Genomic DNA, 17,753 nt, shown 5'->3' with positions numbered 1-17,753 from the left:
ACAAATTTTGCACAATTTTTCTAGAAAAAAAATCACTTTTTTAATCAGTTGATTCATAATTCAAAAATAGAAAAAAACTCACTGGTACTTTAAAAAAATTTTCTGTAACTAAAACCACTTTTTCAGTCAGTCGATTCAAAATTGGTTCATGATCATCAAATGCCTAGAAATTTGAAAAAGTGCAAATATTGCTTACATAAAAAAATAACCATAAATGAAAATATATTCAAAATATTACATTAAAAAATAATTAGTTGCTTTACACACACACACACACACACACACACACACACACACACACACACACACACACACACACACACACACACACACACACACACACACACACACACACAAACACACACAAACACACACACACAGGGCCCCACTCGCAGTGGAGTGCTGCTACATTGACTGAGGGTTTGGCATAAAGCAGCAATCTTTTCATTCATTATTCTTTGTTTTTTCTTTTTCTAAAAAAGCTGTTTCAATTTAGCTAAGCAAAAAAAGTGAGCAAATGCTTATATAAATACGCTATAGTATATGTGTATATATATATATATATATATATATATATATATATATATATATATATATATATATATAAAATACATATTTTTATAAGATTTTGTTGCATAACGAAAAAGCGTAACACAAATAAATGTAACTTTAATGTAATTTATCTAAAGCATATTTACATTGTAATTACATATAATTACTTTTATTAACTACGCTTATTACATTTTATGTTTATTAGATTAAATATAAATATTAATTGCGTTAATTAATTAATTAAATTATGTAAAACATATTTATATCATTAAAAGTTAAATTATGTCAGTTGCGTCAGTTATTTTAAAAAACCGGATTGTAATTATATTTAATTTGAAACCACAATGAAAATTCAAGTCTTTATCTTTATAAAATATCTTAAAATAATAATGTTATAAAAAAAGTTATCAATAAAATTTAAATGGTATTTGAAAAAAAATTTATTTATTTCCTTATTTTAAAAAATTTATACTTACTTAAACTTATACTATTTAATTATTAAAACATTGGTCTTATGTATAGGCGACCACTTAGCATTTAAGGGTAGTTTTGCACATTTGGGATTTGTATGCCTATGTTTACGTGTATATAAAAAAATTCTTTACAGTTTTTTATTTCGTTTTAGTTGATGAAGAGTCATAACTTTTGGTCAAAAAGAATAAAATATTGTGGGCTACAAAAAGCATCAAATCCATCAAATGTAAATGTTATTGTAATGATTGAAATTGAGATCAAATGTAAATGGAGAACTTTTGATGAAATATTGTTAGCACTAATGCCTTTAAAGATAACTTCTGATAAAATATCTGATGTATCTTTAAATGCATAAGCACTAACAATAATTTGTCAAAAGTTTTGGCTACTTCTGCAGACAATACCAATAAGAATTTCAAAGGTATAAAAACCAGTCGGTAATAACAATATTCACAAAAAGTTTATTGTCAAGCTAAATCGTGAAATCATTGGCATTGGTTGCAATGCTCACATTTTATCAAATGCAATAAACACTGGATTTGGTTGTTTATCAATTGATGTGGAGAGTTATATCAGCCATTAAGATCATACTTTTTAAGCTTAGAAAACTATTTGAAACCTTTATTTTTCAACAACAAAATTGGAGAAATAGTACTTTTTTTTGTTCACAGTCAAAGTCAAGCCAATTTTTTTTATAACATGGCAAAAAAATTGAGAAAGATGATATTTCTGCTGCTGAAGTTGCCATCGTATTAAAGGATTTGAAAAACCAAATAAAATCTGGAAAAGAAGAAAAATTTCTAGCTTTCCTGGTAAGGCAGCATTTGCATATTATTTGATGATATTTGGACTAAAGGAAAATTCCAACTTACAACAAAAATTTTGGCAGCAATTTTTTTTTGTTAAATTTAAGTTAAGAAAATATGGCTGCTCAAAATTTGCCCAAAAAATTAAAAAAGATGACATTTTGCTGAAAAGAATTAATTCTTATAAAAAATATTTGTGATTTAAAAATGCAAAAATTGTTTAATATTTTTTTCATAATTTAGTTTCTTCCACGTGCTAATTTAAAATAAACAAACTTTCATAAAAATTGGTTCAAACCAATTTAAATCAGACCCAGAAGTATGGGAAAAGGCAGGGAAAGGAGGGAGAGGGGGGGGGGGGGAACACAGGGAGCATGTGCTCCCTTGCGCCTTGTCCTATTTTTGGCCACTAAAAAATTAAAGTTAAATATTTTAAATAAAAAAATTATTTTAACATATATTCAAATATTTTGATATTACAGCACTATAGAAATTTTGTTAGTACTATAAAAAGGGCAAGGTGAGGTGAAACTGTTCTCAAAAATATAACAATGTCATTTAATTAAATTTATGCAAAGCCTTATCAATAATAGGTGATTATTATTATTAGCATTGCCCTTGGGCACTTTTTTTTCTTCTTTATTTTTGGCACCTTTTGAAAAAGTGCTCCTCCTTCAAAAAATTCTGGATTCGGGCCTGTTTTACATTTATTTATATATTCATATATACCAAATTTAATTCCTGTACGCGTCAGGCATTTTCAAATATGAACAGTTTACTTATGTTTATAATGTAGTATTATATTAAACTAAATTTTTGTAAAGAATGTGAAACCAGTAATAAAGCACGCAACATTTACATTTGACCTGTGTTTTTACAGGGCTACTTGTAAAATGATCGTAATGAACATGTCTATACAGGTTTCAATTCAGAAAGTGAAACTAGATGTGCCAGCTGGGTATGATCAATCTAAAAAATTAACGATAAAGAAAAAACTTTTGTTAAAAAGTAATTTGAAAACTAAAAAAAATTATCTTTTCATAAATTTGTTATATAAAGTTTACTAAACAAATTCTCTTGATTATTTTTGATAAATCTAACAATTTTGCCTCCTGGTTTGAATATGGCTTTATGATAATGCATTTATATACAGTTATAAGTGCATTAAGCACTTTTGTATATAAGCACTTTTGTAACAAGATAAAAAAAACTATGGATTTGAAACTATATATAAATAAACAAATAGTTGAATGTAAAACAAACATTTTAAACATGAATTAAATCTATTTAAAATAAATTTCTATTCTTTAACATAGTTTGAAAATTTTAGCATTAAAAAAACAGACCTTTTTAAATTTTTTTTTTTAATTTAATTTAAGTTTAATAAAACAAATTTAAATTTATAAATATTTAATAATAAATTTAATTGTAATTAGAAACAGAAAGTAGAAAAAGAATTAAGCATTTGTTTTTTTTTATTAAAAAAAATTTATTTCATGATTGCAGTGAAAATGTTTTTTACAACAAATAATTACTGCTTCTGCAAAAAATATTCCACATAAACTATTTTAAAAGACTGTTTAAACTTATCTAATTTAAAAATAATTTTTTTTTTTTTTTAAATTAGATAAGTTTAAAGTCTTTTAAAGAGTTTATGTGGATACTGTTTTTTTGTGTATACTGTTTTTTTTTTTGTTGTTGATGGGTGGAGGGGGAATGTAGGAAACCCTCTCCTCCTCATTCTTTCCTCCGTTGAAACCTGTGCTATGACTATGATTTTTGAACTTTGTTTTTGTTCAATTTTTTTTATTATCCGAAGAAAATCATTCGATTTAAAATAGTATCTCGTTGTAAAAGCCATTTTTTAAATACATTATTTAGTGGTAGACACTTTTGTTAAATTTATTTTATTTAATATTCTAATAAACTTCTAAGTGGCAAATACTAGACTATTTGTAAATATTTATTGAAAATTGCTTAAAGTATTAGTTTAGTCGAACCATTTTTTCATCCTCTTTTAGGAAATTTCTTCAGCTAACTTGAACTTTTCGCATGGGAAATAAAGAAATCAAAATAACTTGATTAAATTTATTTCCGAGACATTCCATATAAAACATAAATAACAGTAGCCTAACATTTACTTTACTTTTTTGTTGCATTTAGATCTGAAAAGAATTGATTGTTAACAGATGTAAAATAATGCTATAAAAAAAACTGTAGCAAAATAAATCATAATAAAATACTGATAAAAAAGCAACTATTTTATAGTTTTAATAAATTTCTTAACAAAAGATTGCTAGCTTTTAGATGCAATTTTAATACCAAATAATAAGGAAGTTTTATTACAGCAAATAATAATGCTGATCACTCAGTACATTGCGAATTCAATGTGACTTCTTTCACTGAAACAATTTTCAAAATATTTATTAGTATAACATATTTAATATTTTTAAATATTTAATACTTAAGCTCTTAGGTAAAGAAAAGTTGCCTTAACTCGAACTAATATCTCATATCAGCCAAAGTTCGACTTAACAGAAACTTGCTTTAGTTGAACATTCATCAAGTCGAACCATTTTCCTTGGTCCCATGTTGAGATTTGAGTTATTGGGAGTTTGCTGTGTGTAGTAAAGTACAAAAGTAAAAACTTCAGTGTTAATAACATTATATATCATTATTAAGACTGAAATTTTACTCTTGTTTATTTATTATTAAAACTGTTAACTTTTAATTGCTAACAAGCAAAGTTAACTTTACTCTAAATAAAAATTTTAAATATCATTCTATCTTTCGAAAAAACAAATTTTTCATAAATTTGATTGTCTTTAAATTGAGTTTCATAAAAAGTTTCAATGAGTTTTTTTTTCCATCTAAAGTTCTGCTATTAATTAAACAACAGTTTTTAACACTGACGAGTTATGGCGCATTATTACTTTTTAATAAACAAAAATATTTAACAGAAATATCAGAAAACACTTGGGATTATAAATAACTCAAGAAAATCTTTGCTTTTTACTGATCACAACAACATATGGGTTAAGAAACTTGGTGACCAAACTTTGATGTCACTATGGAAGTTTTGACATGATTGAGCTGTGTGAGCTTGTTAGTCTATACATCCTGCATACTATAAGCAACATATATGGATTGCAATCTAATAGATTGTATAGAGATGATACTTTGTTCTGTTTTCATAAGGTTAGTGGACCAGAATCAGAAAAAATAAAGAAAAATCAACCTCTAAAAAGTCAACCTTTTTAATCATAAATTCAATCTCGAATAAACAGTAAAAATCAAACTTAAAGATTGTAAACTTTTTAGATGTTACATTTAATTAATCGAATTGTTCCTTTCGACCATACAGAAAACCAGGTGACCACCATTGTACATTAAAATTAATTCTAACCACCCTCCTAATATTATCAAATCCATACCAACGATCTTATCCAAACAAATTAGCAATAATTCATTCAACAAAGACATTTTTTGACAAAGCTGCACCTTTTTATAATTCCTTGGCATCTAATGGTTATCTTGAAACAATCTTTTATAAACCAAATCATACCGCAACAAAATCAAAATCAAGATCATGTAACATTATACGGTTTAACCCTCCATTTGCATTTAATGTAAAAACAAATGTTGCGAGAAACACTTTCTGAAACCTCATAAATTTTATAAAATCTTCAAAAAAAATAACTTAAAAGAAAGCTGTAACTGTTTTCCTAACATCAACAATATTATCACTGCTTACAATAAAATTTCTTACCTGGTACTAATACCTCAACCAACAAAAAAATATAGTATACAGCAGTAGCATAAAAACTTTACCACAAGATAGCGAATTCAATTATATTGCACTAACAGAGAATACTTTTAAAGACCATTGGTACAAACACAAAAACTCATTCCAATATGAGAGCAAAGTAAATTCAACAGAGCTTTCCAAGTTTATGTGGGAAATAAAAAAAAGGGATATACAATTCCTATTATAACATGGAAAATTATTGATAAAGCACAACCATTTCAACCCAGAGGAAAATTATGCGATCTTTGCTTAACTGAAAAGTACTACATAATAACATCAAAATCAAAATAATTGAACAAAAGAAATGAGCTGGTATCAAAATTTTGTCATGAAAATAAATTTTTTATAAACAACATTAGTGTCATCAAAGTGGAGACTGTATTTTTGTAATTATTTTTTTGTCATTAGGATTATTTGTAATATCTGATGATCATAACAGGTGTGAAACTCAGTCATGTTTTTTTAACTACCAAGTGCTTTTACTTAATTTTACATTATATATATATATATATATATATATATATATATATATATATATATATATATATATATATATATATATATATAAAGTCTCACAAGGTAGTCGAAAAGTTTCTTCAATAAACTGTAGTTTTAAAGAGAGTGCTAATATACCAGACCAGAAAAAGTTTAAAAACCTACATAAAAATTTTTTTTTTCTTAAATGATAGATTTCTTGCCCAAAACCCTCAGTCGATGTAGCGGCACTCCATTGCGAGTCAGGTTATAAGATAGTCGATGTAGCAGCAGGCTATAAGATAATCAAAGTAGCAGCACTTCCTCATAGCAGCAGGCTGTAAAATAGTTGATGTAGTAACCCTCCCTTGTAGCAGCAGGCTATAAGGTAGTCAATGTAGCAACACTCTGAGCATGTTTTAAAAATACATTTTAATAAAACAAAAATTAAATTAAACTATTAACTAAAAAACGATAAAACTTAATATACTTCCGCATTAATTTAATTATTTTAACTTTTCCACGACAATAAAATGTAGCTTAATTCGCAAGTCGAAAAAGTCGCAAAATTGTTGTTAAAAGAGACTTTTTTTACCATAAAAGTCTCTTTCGACTATGAGATAAGGATATATATATATATATATATATATATATATATATATATATATATATATATATATATATATATATATATATATATATATATAATAAGTTCACAAATATCAAATTTTTGAAATAAAATACCTGGAAAGCAGCTTCATTTTCCAAGAAGCAATATTCATCAAAGTTTTGTGGTTCATCTCCGTCATCATCAGTAGATTCATCTATGCGAGTATCAAGTAATGTTCCTTCAGATAAACAATCAATTTTGAGCTGAAAAAACAGTTTTGGTTTATTTTAACTTTTTGTTGCTTATAAAAGCTTATAAATTTCAACCAATTATATTCATAAATTGTTAAAAATATAAACATCAAATATGGTTATCAGGAATCAATAGCAAAACAGTTGGAGTAATAAAGAGCTGTAACTTGTCTTAACTATGGACACTTGCATATAAAATATATTATATATACTTACAGGAACATTATTATGAAAAATCTTATTTTACTTTTCAAACTTCACAGGGAGTTGGGGCAAGTTTTAGTGGCTCCAAGAATGTTTCTCCAGACCTCGAGTACATAAAAAAAACTTTTTTATTAGCTTTTCTTTTGTACTTGAGGTCAAGAGAAAAGCAAAATATTGAAATATAATACAATTAGTCCAACTTGTATGACTAATACCGTTTATTAACTTGACCAATCAAGTAACCCGATTTAATGTTACCTGAAAAAACTGACTATTTAGTTAACAAAAATACATAAAAAACGATTGCATTGTAAACATTTTGACTCTGTTCATACAAGAACTATATCGTGATGTCAATTATGCATTTTAAACCATGCCTAGCTTTGGCTCACACCAAAAATGTGATTGCTTTATTGGAAAGTATTAATTATGCTCTTTTGAAAGATATCCTCACCCAGTCCTGAGATAAGAACCTTTTAAGGTTATTTGAAAGGTTAATTTAACAACTGGAAGTGGAAAGCCAAAGATGCCAAAAATTAATTTGAAGAACCAAAAATTTTGGAAAAAGTCACAATAGAAGTTTGTGAGTTAATTAAAAAAAGATTGAATACAGTTTGTCTTGAAGGATAGTTTAATCCTATTCCAACTAACTTACTGAGATAACTGTTTTAAAACCCCCTCTTGATAAATAAATTTTTGTTAAAAAGTTTTTATTTCTTTGCATGCTTTTTCTCGACTGTTTTTAGTTACTCTGTTTGCTGTATATGTGTAAACTTTTATGTCCACCTTTCCAGAGCAAATTCAACCAGCAATGTTTGAAACATTTTAACTTGATTATTAAAAATACTGACTGTCAATTCCTGTTGTTAGCCATACAGAGAGAAAATACTGACTGTCACTTCCTGTTGTTAGCCATACAGAGAGAAAATACTGACGGTCACTTCCTGTTGTTAGCCATACAGAGAGAAAAAATATGATTATTCTAGCTCACTTGCAACATAGTAGCTTTCATAGTTGCTTTCACTTGCAACATAGTTGCTTCCATAGTTGCTTTCACTTGCAACAGTTGTTTCCATAGCTCTTTGTCTTACATCATCCAACAAGGTATTGAAAAAAATCTTCTTTCCACCATTTCTTAGGAAGGCTTAAACAGTTCTAAGGAATAAAATCAAAATTTGTAACTGTTTTTCTTCAACTCACTCCTCTGTGTTTTTAATTTATGATTTTTAATCTTGGCTGATTTATCTGTATAAAGCAGATTTGATTTATGTAGCAGTTTGTTGTGTGTTTCTTTATATCCATTTATGTCACATATTCTTATTATGATAGAGAGACTTCTGGTTTATTTTTAAGCATCAATAACATATTTAGTTGCACTGGCCACACACCATATATCTGTAATATCAAGTTGTTCAAAACAGTCTCAACTCTACAAAGTTTACCATACAAACTGGACATTTTAAACATGTTTTTCTCTCCATATTTCAATTTCTTTAAAACATGCTTTATGATCATTTTAAATTAACTAATACCATGAAATCCATGAACTGTTTTAGCTGCAATTTGAAATTTTAATGACCAACTGTTGCAAGGTTTCAACATTTTCTTTCTTTGTATTTTAAAACATCCAATACTGGGAATATATTTTTTCTGGTATCTTTCTCAGAAATGTTCTCTAAAATGTCCCATTACAAAGCTATTCTTCTTGTTTTGTTTCTTCAACATTGGTAACTGATATTTGATTGGTAACAGTACTTACTTGTTCTTTGGACTGTCCAAAACAATGCTTTTGTTTCTAATATAAGTTTCTTTTGTTCTTGTTTATACTCTTTCTGTTTCCTAAAAAATGTTGCTTTGATTTTTTCTTTCTGAAATATTTCTGTGTTAGATTGAACACCCACTATGATGCTTAAAGGACTATCTTTTTTACAATTCAAACATTTTTTTGCTTGGTCCACTTCATGACTAAATTCTATTTCAATTTTTTTAATTTGATATATTGTTCAGTTTCTTATATCATTTCCTGCTTTTTTGTACTAGTAGTACAAAAAAGCAATAGATCTGTCAGCAATTCAATTACCTTTAAAGTTTTTTACTTAAAGTTTGATTAAATTAGTGATTTTGATGGCAATAAACACATATAACTAGTAAATTATCTAATACGCTTTTCAAATATATTTTGTAAGTAGTGACATGATACAACCATTTAAAAAAAGCATGTTGGTATGTATTCTTTTATTGAAATTCGTTTATGTTTCAGTCATTTATAGACTTATTTATGTATACTTTAATTTTACTTTTGCATTTTCTCTCAGTAACAACAAGGCCAATGTGGTTTATATTAAGAATTTAGCTCATTTTCATAATATATAATAGTTTAACTGTCTAATATTGTCATTTATAAAAAAAGGCCTAGGATTAGGAAAGATATTAAAATTTATATACATTAGATCTAAATATCTAAATAAAAAATAGTATAATTTATAAGTCTATTATTACACACAGGCATGTATCTTCCTAATCTCAAGCTGGAAAAGGAATTACTACAAAGGGGTAACTTTTACTTCAGATTAACTATCTTTTAATCATTTATTACTTTTAACAAATAAAAGGTCAATGTGTCAATTTATTGTTTAAATCATGGTTCTGAGTCAGACAATTACAATCTCCAGGAGCAAGATGGCACTTCAAAAGAAGTGGTTACTCCCATGGTAGTTAAAGACTACAATGCCTTTAAAAGACATCAGGAAACAAAACCTAAAGCTCATTACACTTTATCACAGAGGGGTATTTATAAAAAATCAGTTCAGGCCTCATTCAAAATAGGCCTTTTTTCTGCATTTGGTAAAATCCCTGATTGTATTTAGCTTGTTGTTGCAGAAATAAGTTAGTGAAATAGAACCAATTTTTAAATAGCTTCTAACAATGTTATTAGATATTAATAACAACAAAATTAATTGTTAGTACTATGGTTGTTAATAACAATAATTTCTTAATCAATTTGTTACTAATCAATTTTAGTCAAAATAAAATTGTTTGAAAAAATAAAAGCAATATGGTAATAAAAAAAATCATACCTTATGCGCATCAATCATAGTATCATCTCTCATTGCATCTGCTAATGTAGCATCTCTTATTGCATCTGCCAATAAAGAATTAATTTGCGATGTATCGGAAGGAGAAGGTGATGGAGAAGGCATATCTAAATCCTAACAATTATTTTGGTTTAAAAATGCAAGGTGTATAAGGTGTATAAAGGTGTATAAAGGTGTATAAAGGTGTATAAAAGTGTATAAAGGTGTATACATATGTATAACTAGGTAAAAACTCAAACTCATGTATATACCTTAACATATTTTATGTATATACCTTGTACATGTCAGTGTATATATATATATATATATATATATATATATATATATATATATATATATATATATAGATATACCTTCAGATAAACAATCAATTTTGAGCTGAAAAAACAGTTTTAATTTATTCTAACTTTTTGTTGTTTATAAATGCTTATAAATTTCAACCAATTATATTCATGGCAGAAATTAATGGTATTAAGTTGCTTCAAGCTGGAGTAGATAAGAAAATAAGAGTTAACTCAAAAATAAAAAAATTTAAAGTTCACTAGTAATAATCTTATTTGAAAATTAAGTTTGAAAAATCAACATTACTAAACCGCTTTTTTAAAGACGCCATTTTTTGTAGAATTACAAAGAAATGCGTCATTAAAAATAAGAAAATGTGAACATAACAAAAATGTTTCAGCGGAAGTTTATAATTTCTTCTCCATTAAGTTAAAGTTTCTAAGCTAAAAAGATAAATGTTTTTTTTTTTAACTTAAAAACAAAAATATCTAAAAATTTTTTTTGCTAACTGTCTATCTAAACCCAAATAAGTTGCAACATTTAAAACCATGTTTTTTTATAAATGTTTTATTTACATAAGTTCATCTAATTATATGGATTTTATGTAAAACTACCTATTTTTACAGAACCCAAACATGTCTAAAAAATTATGAAAACTATAAAATAAATTATTCACATTTCATTATATATGAATATACACGGGAAAATGTTTTACAGTAACACTCGTTTTAATAGTACATTAATTATAACTCAATCTAGTTTATGTTCTATAATGAATTATATGTAAAAAAAAAAAAAAAAAAGATAGAATCAGGAAGACTTGCAACTTTCAAATTTTGCTCATTACAGTTTTATGGTCTTATAAAGGTACTCCCATTTAAAGCAATTAATTTCTAAATAACGTTGAAAGCCGCTGGTGCCTTATATATATATATATATATATATGTGTGTGTGTGTGTGTGTGTGTGTGTGTGTGTGTGTGTGTGTGTGTGTGTGTGTGTGTGTGTGTGTGTGTGTGTGTGTACCCACATGTAATAGGTATATATACATGCATAAAAGCAAAAACTTTACATGTACATAGTATATTTACAAAATTACAAACCTAACATTACTGATGAGAATAATATAAGCAACTTATAACTAACAGCATTTGAAAAAAATTTTTGCACTAATATACATTATACTTTTGCATATCTCACTAATATACATTATACTTTTGCATATCTCACTAATATACATTATACTTTTGCATATCTCACTAATATACATTATACTTTTGCATATCTCACTAATATACATTATACTTTTGCATATCTCACTAATATACATTATACTTTTGCATATCTCACTAATATACATTATACTTTTGCATATCTCACTAATATACATTATACTTTTGCATATCTCACTAATATACATTATACTTTTGCATATCTCACTAATATACATTATACTTTTGCATATCTCACTAATATACATAAACATACCTCTATTGGGCCACAATCATTGTTCTTAATAACATCATCACCTTTTTGAAGATCACTGCCTGATGCAACATATTTAATAAATTTCATTAATTCCAAACAGGAATCAGAGCATGTGCGAATATTAAGCATGTTATTTGACATTGCAAGATCAACAATAGGTAGTCGTTTGTCAGTTCCTTTGGTGAGCTTTAGTGATAACTCAAATGTCCCCATATCCATAAGTAGAACATATTCATTTGTCTCAGAATCTATTCCTTTATTGCAAATATAAAAAGATGTATCTTCCATAACAAACCTTGAAAAACAAATTTTTTTAATGTTTTCTTTTTTATTTCAGTAATAATAAATAAAAAAATTAAACAAAACGTAACTCCATATAAATATCAAGTCAATTATTAAATACTATTTTAAAGAAGAAACTTTGAACAATTTTTATTTAAGTAGTTAAGTTTCTAATTAATAAGCTTTTATTTCTATTTTATTTTATGCATCAAGCCTAAATTTAGCATAATACCTGATTAAAAGACTATAAACAGTTAGTTTCTAAAAAGAAACACATATCTAAATTTACAAAGAATACAACAATCAATCAACATTACTCCTATTAAAAAATGTCATTTACAATAAGCAACATAAGCAAACCACTACACCCACCATCTAATACACATGAGAAGTTTGAAAATAAATCCAACCTATTAGCAAGATACTAAGTTCAGGAACAGCACATGCTGTTACAATAACCCTAAAAACAGTTTAATCTAATCTACCTAATATAAGAGATTAACAGCATATCTATAGAAATTTATAAAACTAAATCACGTATAAGTATAAATTACGTAATATGAAATTTTTTACTTTCTCTAATTTCTAAACTTTTTACGCCATAAAATTTAAATAAAAACTTATAGATTAGTTGCAATGGGTCAATCTTTTACATAAAATATCACTTTTCCAAATAATATTTTGTACATAATTTAATTATAATGTGGTAAAGTGAAAAAAAAATCACAAAAAGAATGAAAATGTTGCTATTTTCTAATAATTTAAATATATAAATATATACATTAAATAAAATCTATCAACTGTGAAAACAAGTTTAGTCAGTAATACCTCAATAGAGAAGCAGTTGATCCAGGTATAACATTACTTGATAAACTGAAGGACTCAAATATGAACAATGTTTGCAAGGGAATATACAAAGGTCTAAAATCAAAAATCATCACTATCATCATGATCATGATCATGATTATCATCATCATGATCATGATCATGATCATCATCATCGTTAACATCATTATGAACTTACTTGTAGTCAACAGCACAACTTTTTAAATTTAAATGGAACAAAGTAATGACAAGAGGGGGATTGTAGCCTTGTATGGCAAAGTCTCTCACATCCAAGAAATCCATTATCTATAATTTAACTACAAAATTTAAATTAAAGAATATTTATAAGCCTATCCAGTCATAAAGTCATAATTTACTGTAATCACTATAATGATTCTATGATATAAAATTAAAGCAATCTAGCAACAAAATTCATTTATTTAAAAAAACAAACAACTATTTACACTATTTGCAGGAAAGGTTAGGCGGGATATTCTAGAATGCAATTTGAATCAATTAACAGGAGTTTTGCAAAGTGAATAGACTTTGTTAGGAAGGAGCAACCTTTTAATTTGGTTTACTTTGCCATATATTTTTACATAAATAACTTATTTTATTTTACATATAAGTACCTTATTAAACATTACCTGAGTAAACCAGCTTTGAGATGAAGGCAATATACAATAGTTCAGTGTACCACTTTGAAAAGACAAAGACACAATATTTTCCTAGAAGTTATTAAACTTAGTTTGAAAACAACAATAACCAAAAAATAATAAAAAATAAATAAATAAATAAAAAAAAAAAAAAAGATATTTTCAATTTTAAAACTTTAAAGATTTTTTTTTCAATTATTATTTTATGTATTTTTTATGTAACTTTTATTTAAGTAACTTTATTAACAAAATTTTTTCTGCCTAATTTAACAATCATTTTGCAAACTTATCTCCAAAAGTATTATATTAAATTTTTTGGTAACTACTATGTAGCCAGCTAGTGATCACTATGCAAAAGTCTAAAGGCATTATGCTGAAATTTTTCTTTGTTACTATACAGCCAACTAGTGAATAATAACTTATAAAAAATTAAAACGTTTGAGAAAAAAAACAAAAAACAATAATCAAAATTTTAATAACAATAATTAAAAATGATTAAAATTCTAACAAAATTAAAATGTTTAAAAAAAATAATAATGATAACAATATTGCATTAGAAAGATAATATTAAACTGCATAAATTTTACTTTTTTAGTTTACAGTGAACTCTTGGTTGTTCAAACTGGCACTTATTTGAATTTCCTGCTTATTCGAAGTAATTTTTATTCTCTGCAATTATTCCTTAACAAACTCATGCAAATATCTATCAGTTATTTAAACCTGCAGTTATTCAAAATTTCATTTACTCAAAGTAATTTTTTGCTCCCCTTGACAAACACCCTATCAGTTATTTGAAGTTTTTCTTCAGCTCAAGATACCATTGCATTGCATTTTGAAATATAACTTTATCGAATGTAATCAAAATATATGTAAAAAATTAACATTATCAAAATATAAAAAAAATTAAATACATTAAATGCAGTGCAGTAAAAATTTCAACATGGTGTCTATGCAAAAGAAGGCAGTATCAACAACCAAGGATAAATATCTTGCTTTAAAAGGAAAAAAAAGGTTAACTAAAAAAAATGCAGTCAAGAAATTTTAAATTTTACAAAACACTTTAACTTACTAGATTAGGCATAAAAAAGACGTAATCATTAAGAGTCTAGTTAATTTGGAACAGAGAAACAAAAGTTAAGCATTGGAAAGAATGACTCTATTGATAAAGCAGTATATAAATGGATTATAAACTCAAATGAAAAAAATATACCAATTGGTGATCACATCATTAGGGAGAAAGGTTTAGATTTTGCAAAAGAACTCAACATAATGCTTGATCACATGGTTTATTAGAACAACAACAACAAGATCACGTGGTTTATTAGATCAACATCTGTACAAGTGAAACAATTGCTATCACAGATCATAAAATTCTAGATGCCATTTTATTAAACAATTGTACTAAGGTAGAAGAGGAAATAGATAAAGTGTCAAACAATTTGGTTTATGAAAAGCTAAAATTATCAGAGATTGCACGTGCAATAGAGGTACTTTAATGTTGGTCTCTTTTGGACAATAATGGTGTCGAAATCTGACGATCACTAAGCCGCGTATCAAAGATAAACATTCTTTAAAAATAAAAGAAAAAAACAATCGAAAATGGACAATTTAAAAAAAAATTGTAATAAGTTTGTTTTTTCAAAAACAAAAAAGTTTTGGAAAATAGACAACTTTTTCAAAAATTAGTAAAAAATTTATTTTTTAACAAGTAAAAGACTTAAGCAGCATTTTTTTTCTTTTTCTTTCTTTTTAATCTCTATTTTTATAGAAATTGAAATTTAGCATATGTGGTGCAATAGTGGGCTTGCCTCAGAAGCAAGGTGCCCAGGATTAAACACCAGCATGTTTTCTGCTATCAGCCTAAAAAAAAAATCTTTTTAATTAATTGTAACATGATTTTTAAGAGGATTTTTAATTATTCCAAATTTCGGTTATTTAAAGTAAATTCCTATTCTTCCTAGAAGGTTCAAATAACCCGGAGTTTACTGTTTTTAGAAAACAAATTTAGAAAGGTAAATAACCATAAAAGATATTTTATAAAATTTGAAACTCAAAATTTCTTAAATTTAAAAGTTTAACTTTTTATTACCTTTTTTTTCAAGTTTGTATCAGTGGTGCATTTTAAAGCTAATAACAACATTGGCTCACAACTTTGTTCTTTACACTTAGCACGAACATGACTTTCTGAAGGATTCATAATTAATGTTAAATCACTAGTTAAGACAGCATCTTCAATTACGGATGTATCAAGTGTGGAGCAAACAGTTGGGTTATGATACAAGTTTATACCATTAGCATAAATTTGCATGTAATCCATATTAGGTTGACCTTTATAGCCTGAAGCTAAAAAAAGATGTCCATCTTGTATATTTAACACTGTGTGTCCATAACCAATCAAAGATGAATCTACATCACTCTAAATATCAAAATAAAGTACATTAAAAGTATTTATTGAAAGTTATTAATTGGATTTATGGATTTTTGGTTGCTAGTTTTTTTTTTCTAATTCATTAGCCACAGTTTTTTAAAAACTTTTTAAACTAATCTTTTTTAGTCAATATTTTTTTTAACTACCACACTATGCATTAGTTCAGAAGTTTGTACTATCTTGAGTTTTACATACCTCAAAAACCTTCTAACTGTAACAACAAACATAGTCAAAAAAATACAAACCTTTCTTTGAATTTTCCTTAACTACACTTTAACTTTCACCATAATTATTAAACTATTTTATTTTATACTCATTTGTGTTATTAGTTTTTTTTCTTTTTTTTTATTGCTTATTGCAGGTTTAAAGATGCATCATTTTGACAATATGTAAAAATATATACACAATATATATATATGACACAATATATGTATACACAATATATATATGACAATATATAAAAATATTATTTTATTAAAAAAATTTAAATCAAAATTAATTAAATTAACTTAACAAAATTAACGACAAACATAGCCAAAAAATACAAACTTTTCTTTCAATTTTCCTTAACTATACTTTAATTTTTCACCATAATTATTGAATTATTTTATTTTATACTCATTTGCGTGATTAGTATTTTTTCTTTTTTTTATTGCTTATTACAGGTTTAGAGATGCATCATTTTGACAATATAAAAATATTATTTTATTAAAACTAAAACTAAATTAACATAACAAAACTAAAATTCTAAAGTAAAACTTTCCAATTGAAACAAAATTAAAAAAATGTAATGCAAAGTAAAAAAACTCTTTTGAACCTAAGCTAGCCACTTGCATGGTAAACTAAAACAGCTCAATGCTTGCAAGTATTAACAAATTTTATGTATGATTTTTGTGTATGACAAAGTTTTTGTATGGTGTAAGTGTTTTGGTCAAAAAATATTCACCTTTGTGGTTTTAATTCAGACTGAGTGACTTTAAATTTCAACCTGTGCTACTTTCAATATGGTTCAGTTAAAACAAGTTTTTATGTCTAATTTAAACTTTAAATAAACTTTATATAAACAAGCATAAAATAAAAAAATGAACAAATAAATTGTATATTGAGCAACATGATTTACTTTTTAATACAATTAACCAGCCATTTTTTTGTTAGAAAATTTTGTTGGTAGAATATAGACAAGTAAAAATTCTATGACATTAATGAAGTAAAGCCCATTGCTATACAAAAGCAAGCAACCAATCAACAAAGAAGTAATAAACCAACCAACTGGAGTTCATTGTCAAAGGAGGTAGAATGAGGAACCTGGAATGCTGAGATTTGAACATTGTTGAAATAACTTTAAACTACAAATAGTTTGTTTTCTCAGACACGCAGAATCAAAAACAAAAACTCATCAAATGTCATATCATTAAGTAATGTTCTTTATTTTATATAATATTTAGATAAGTATTGCAGAAATTATAACTTTATAAATTTATAAAATTTTTTATTTATGAAAAAAAATATAGGGTTTTCA

The 17,753-nt window shown here is 26.1% G+C and overlaps 1 protein-coding gene across 2 annotated transcripts in view; it reads right to left on the bottom strand.

Moving 5' to 3' along the window:
• Positions 1–17,753, bottom strand: part of LOC100213404 (autophagy-related protein 2 homolog B) — a 92,847-nt gene that overhangs the window by 5,663 nt on the left and 69,431 nt on the right. For both annotated transcript variants that reach the window (XM_065804892.1, XM_065804893.1), the window contains exons 20-27: positions 15,896–16,222; positions 13,798–13,878; positions 13,350–13,456; positions 13,154–13,246; positions 12,044–12,338; positions 10,257–10,388; positions 6,859–6,987; positions 83–163 (exon numbers count right to left, since the gene is read on the bottom strand). In XM_065804892.1, the coding sequence (XP_065660964.1) occupies positions 83–163; positions 6,859–6,987; positions 10,257–10,388; positions 12,044–12,338; positions 13,154–13,246; positions 13,350–13,456; positions 13,798–13,878; positions 15,896–16,222 (1,245 nt within the window). The remainder of the gene's footprint in view (positions 1–82; positions 164–6,858; positions 6,988–10,256; positions 10,389–12,043; positions 12,339–13,153; positions 13,247–13,349; positions 13,457–13,797; positions 13,879–15,895; positions 16,223–17,753) is intronic.

This window comes from Hydra vulgaris, chromosome 09 (assembly GCF_038396675.1).
Source record: "Hydra vulgaris chromosome 09, alternate assembly HydraT2T_AEP".
Taxonomy (NCBI): Eukaryota; Metazoa; Cnidaria; class Hydrozoa; order Anthoathecata; family Hydridae; genus Hydra; species Hydra vulgaris.
This window is presented reverse-complemented; position numbering and strand designations above follow the sequence as displayed.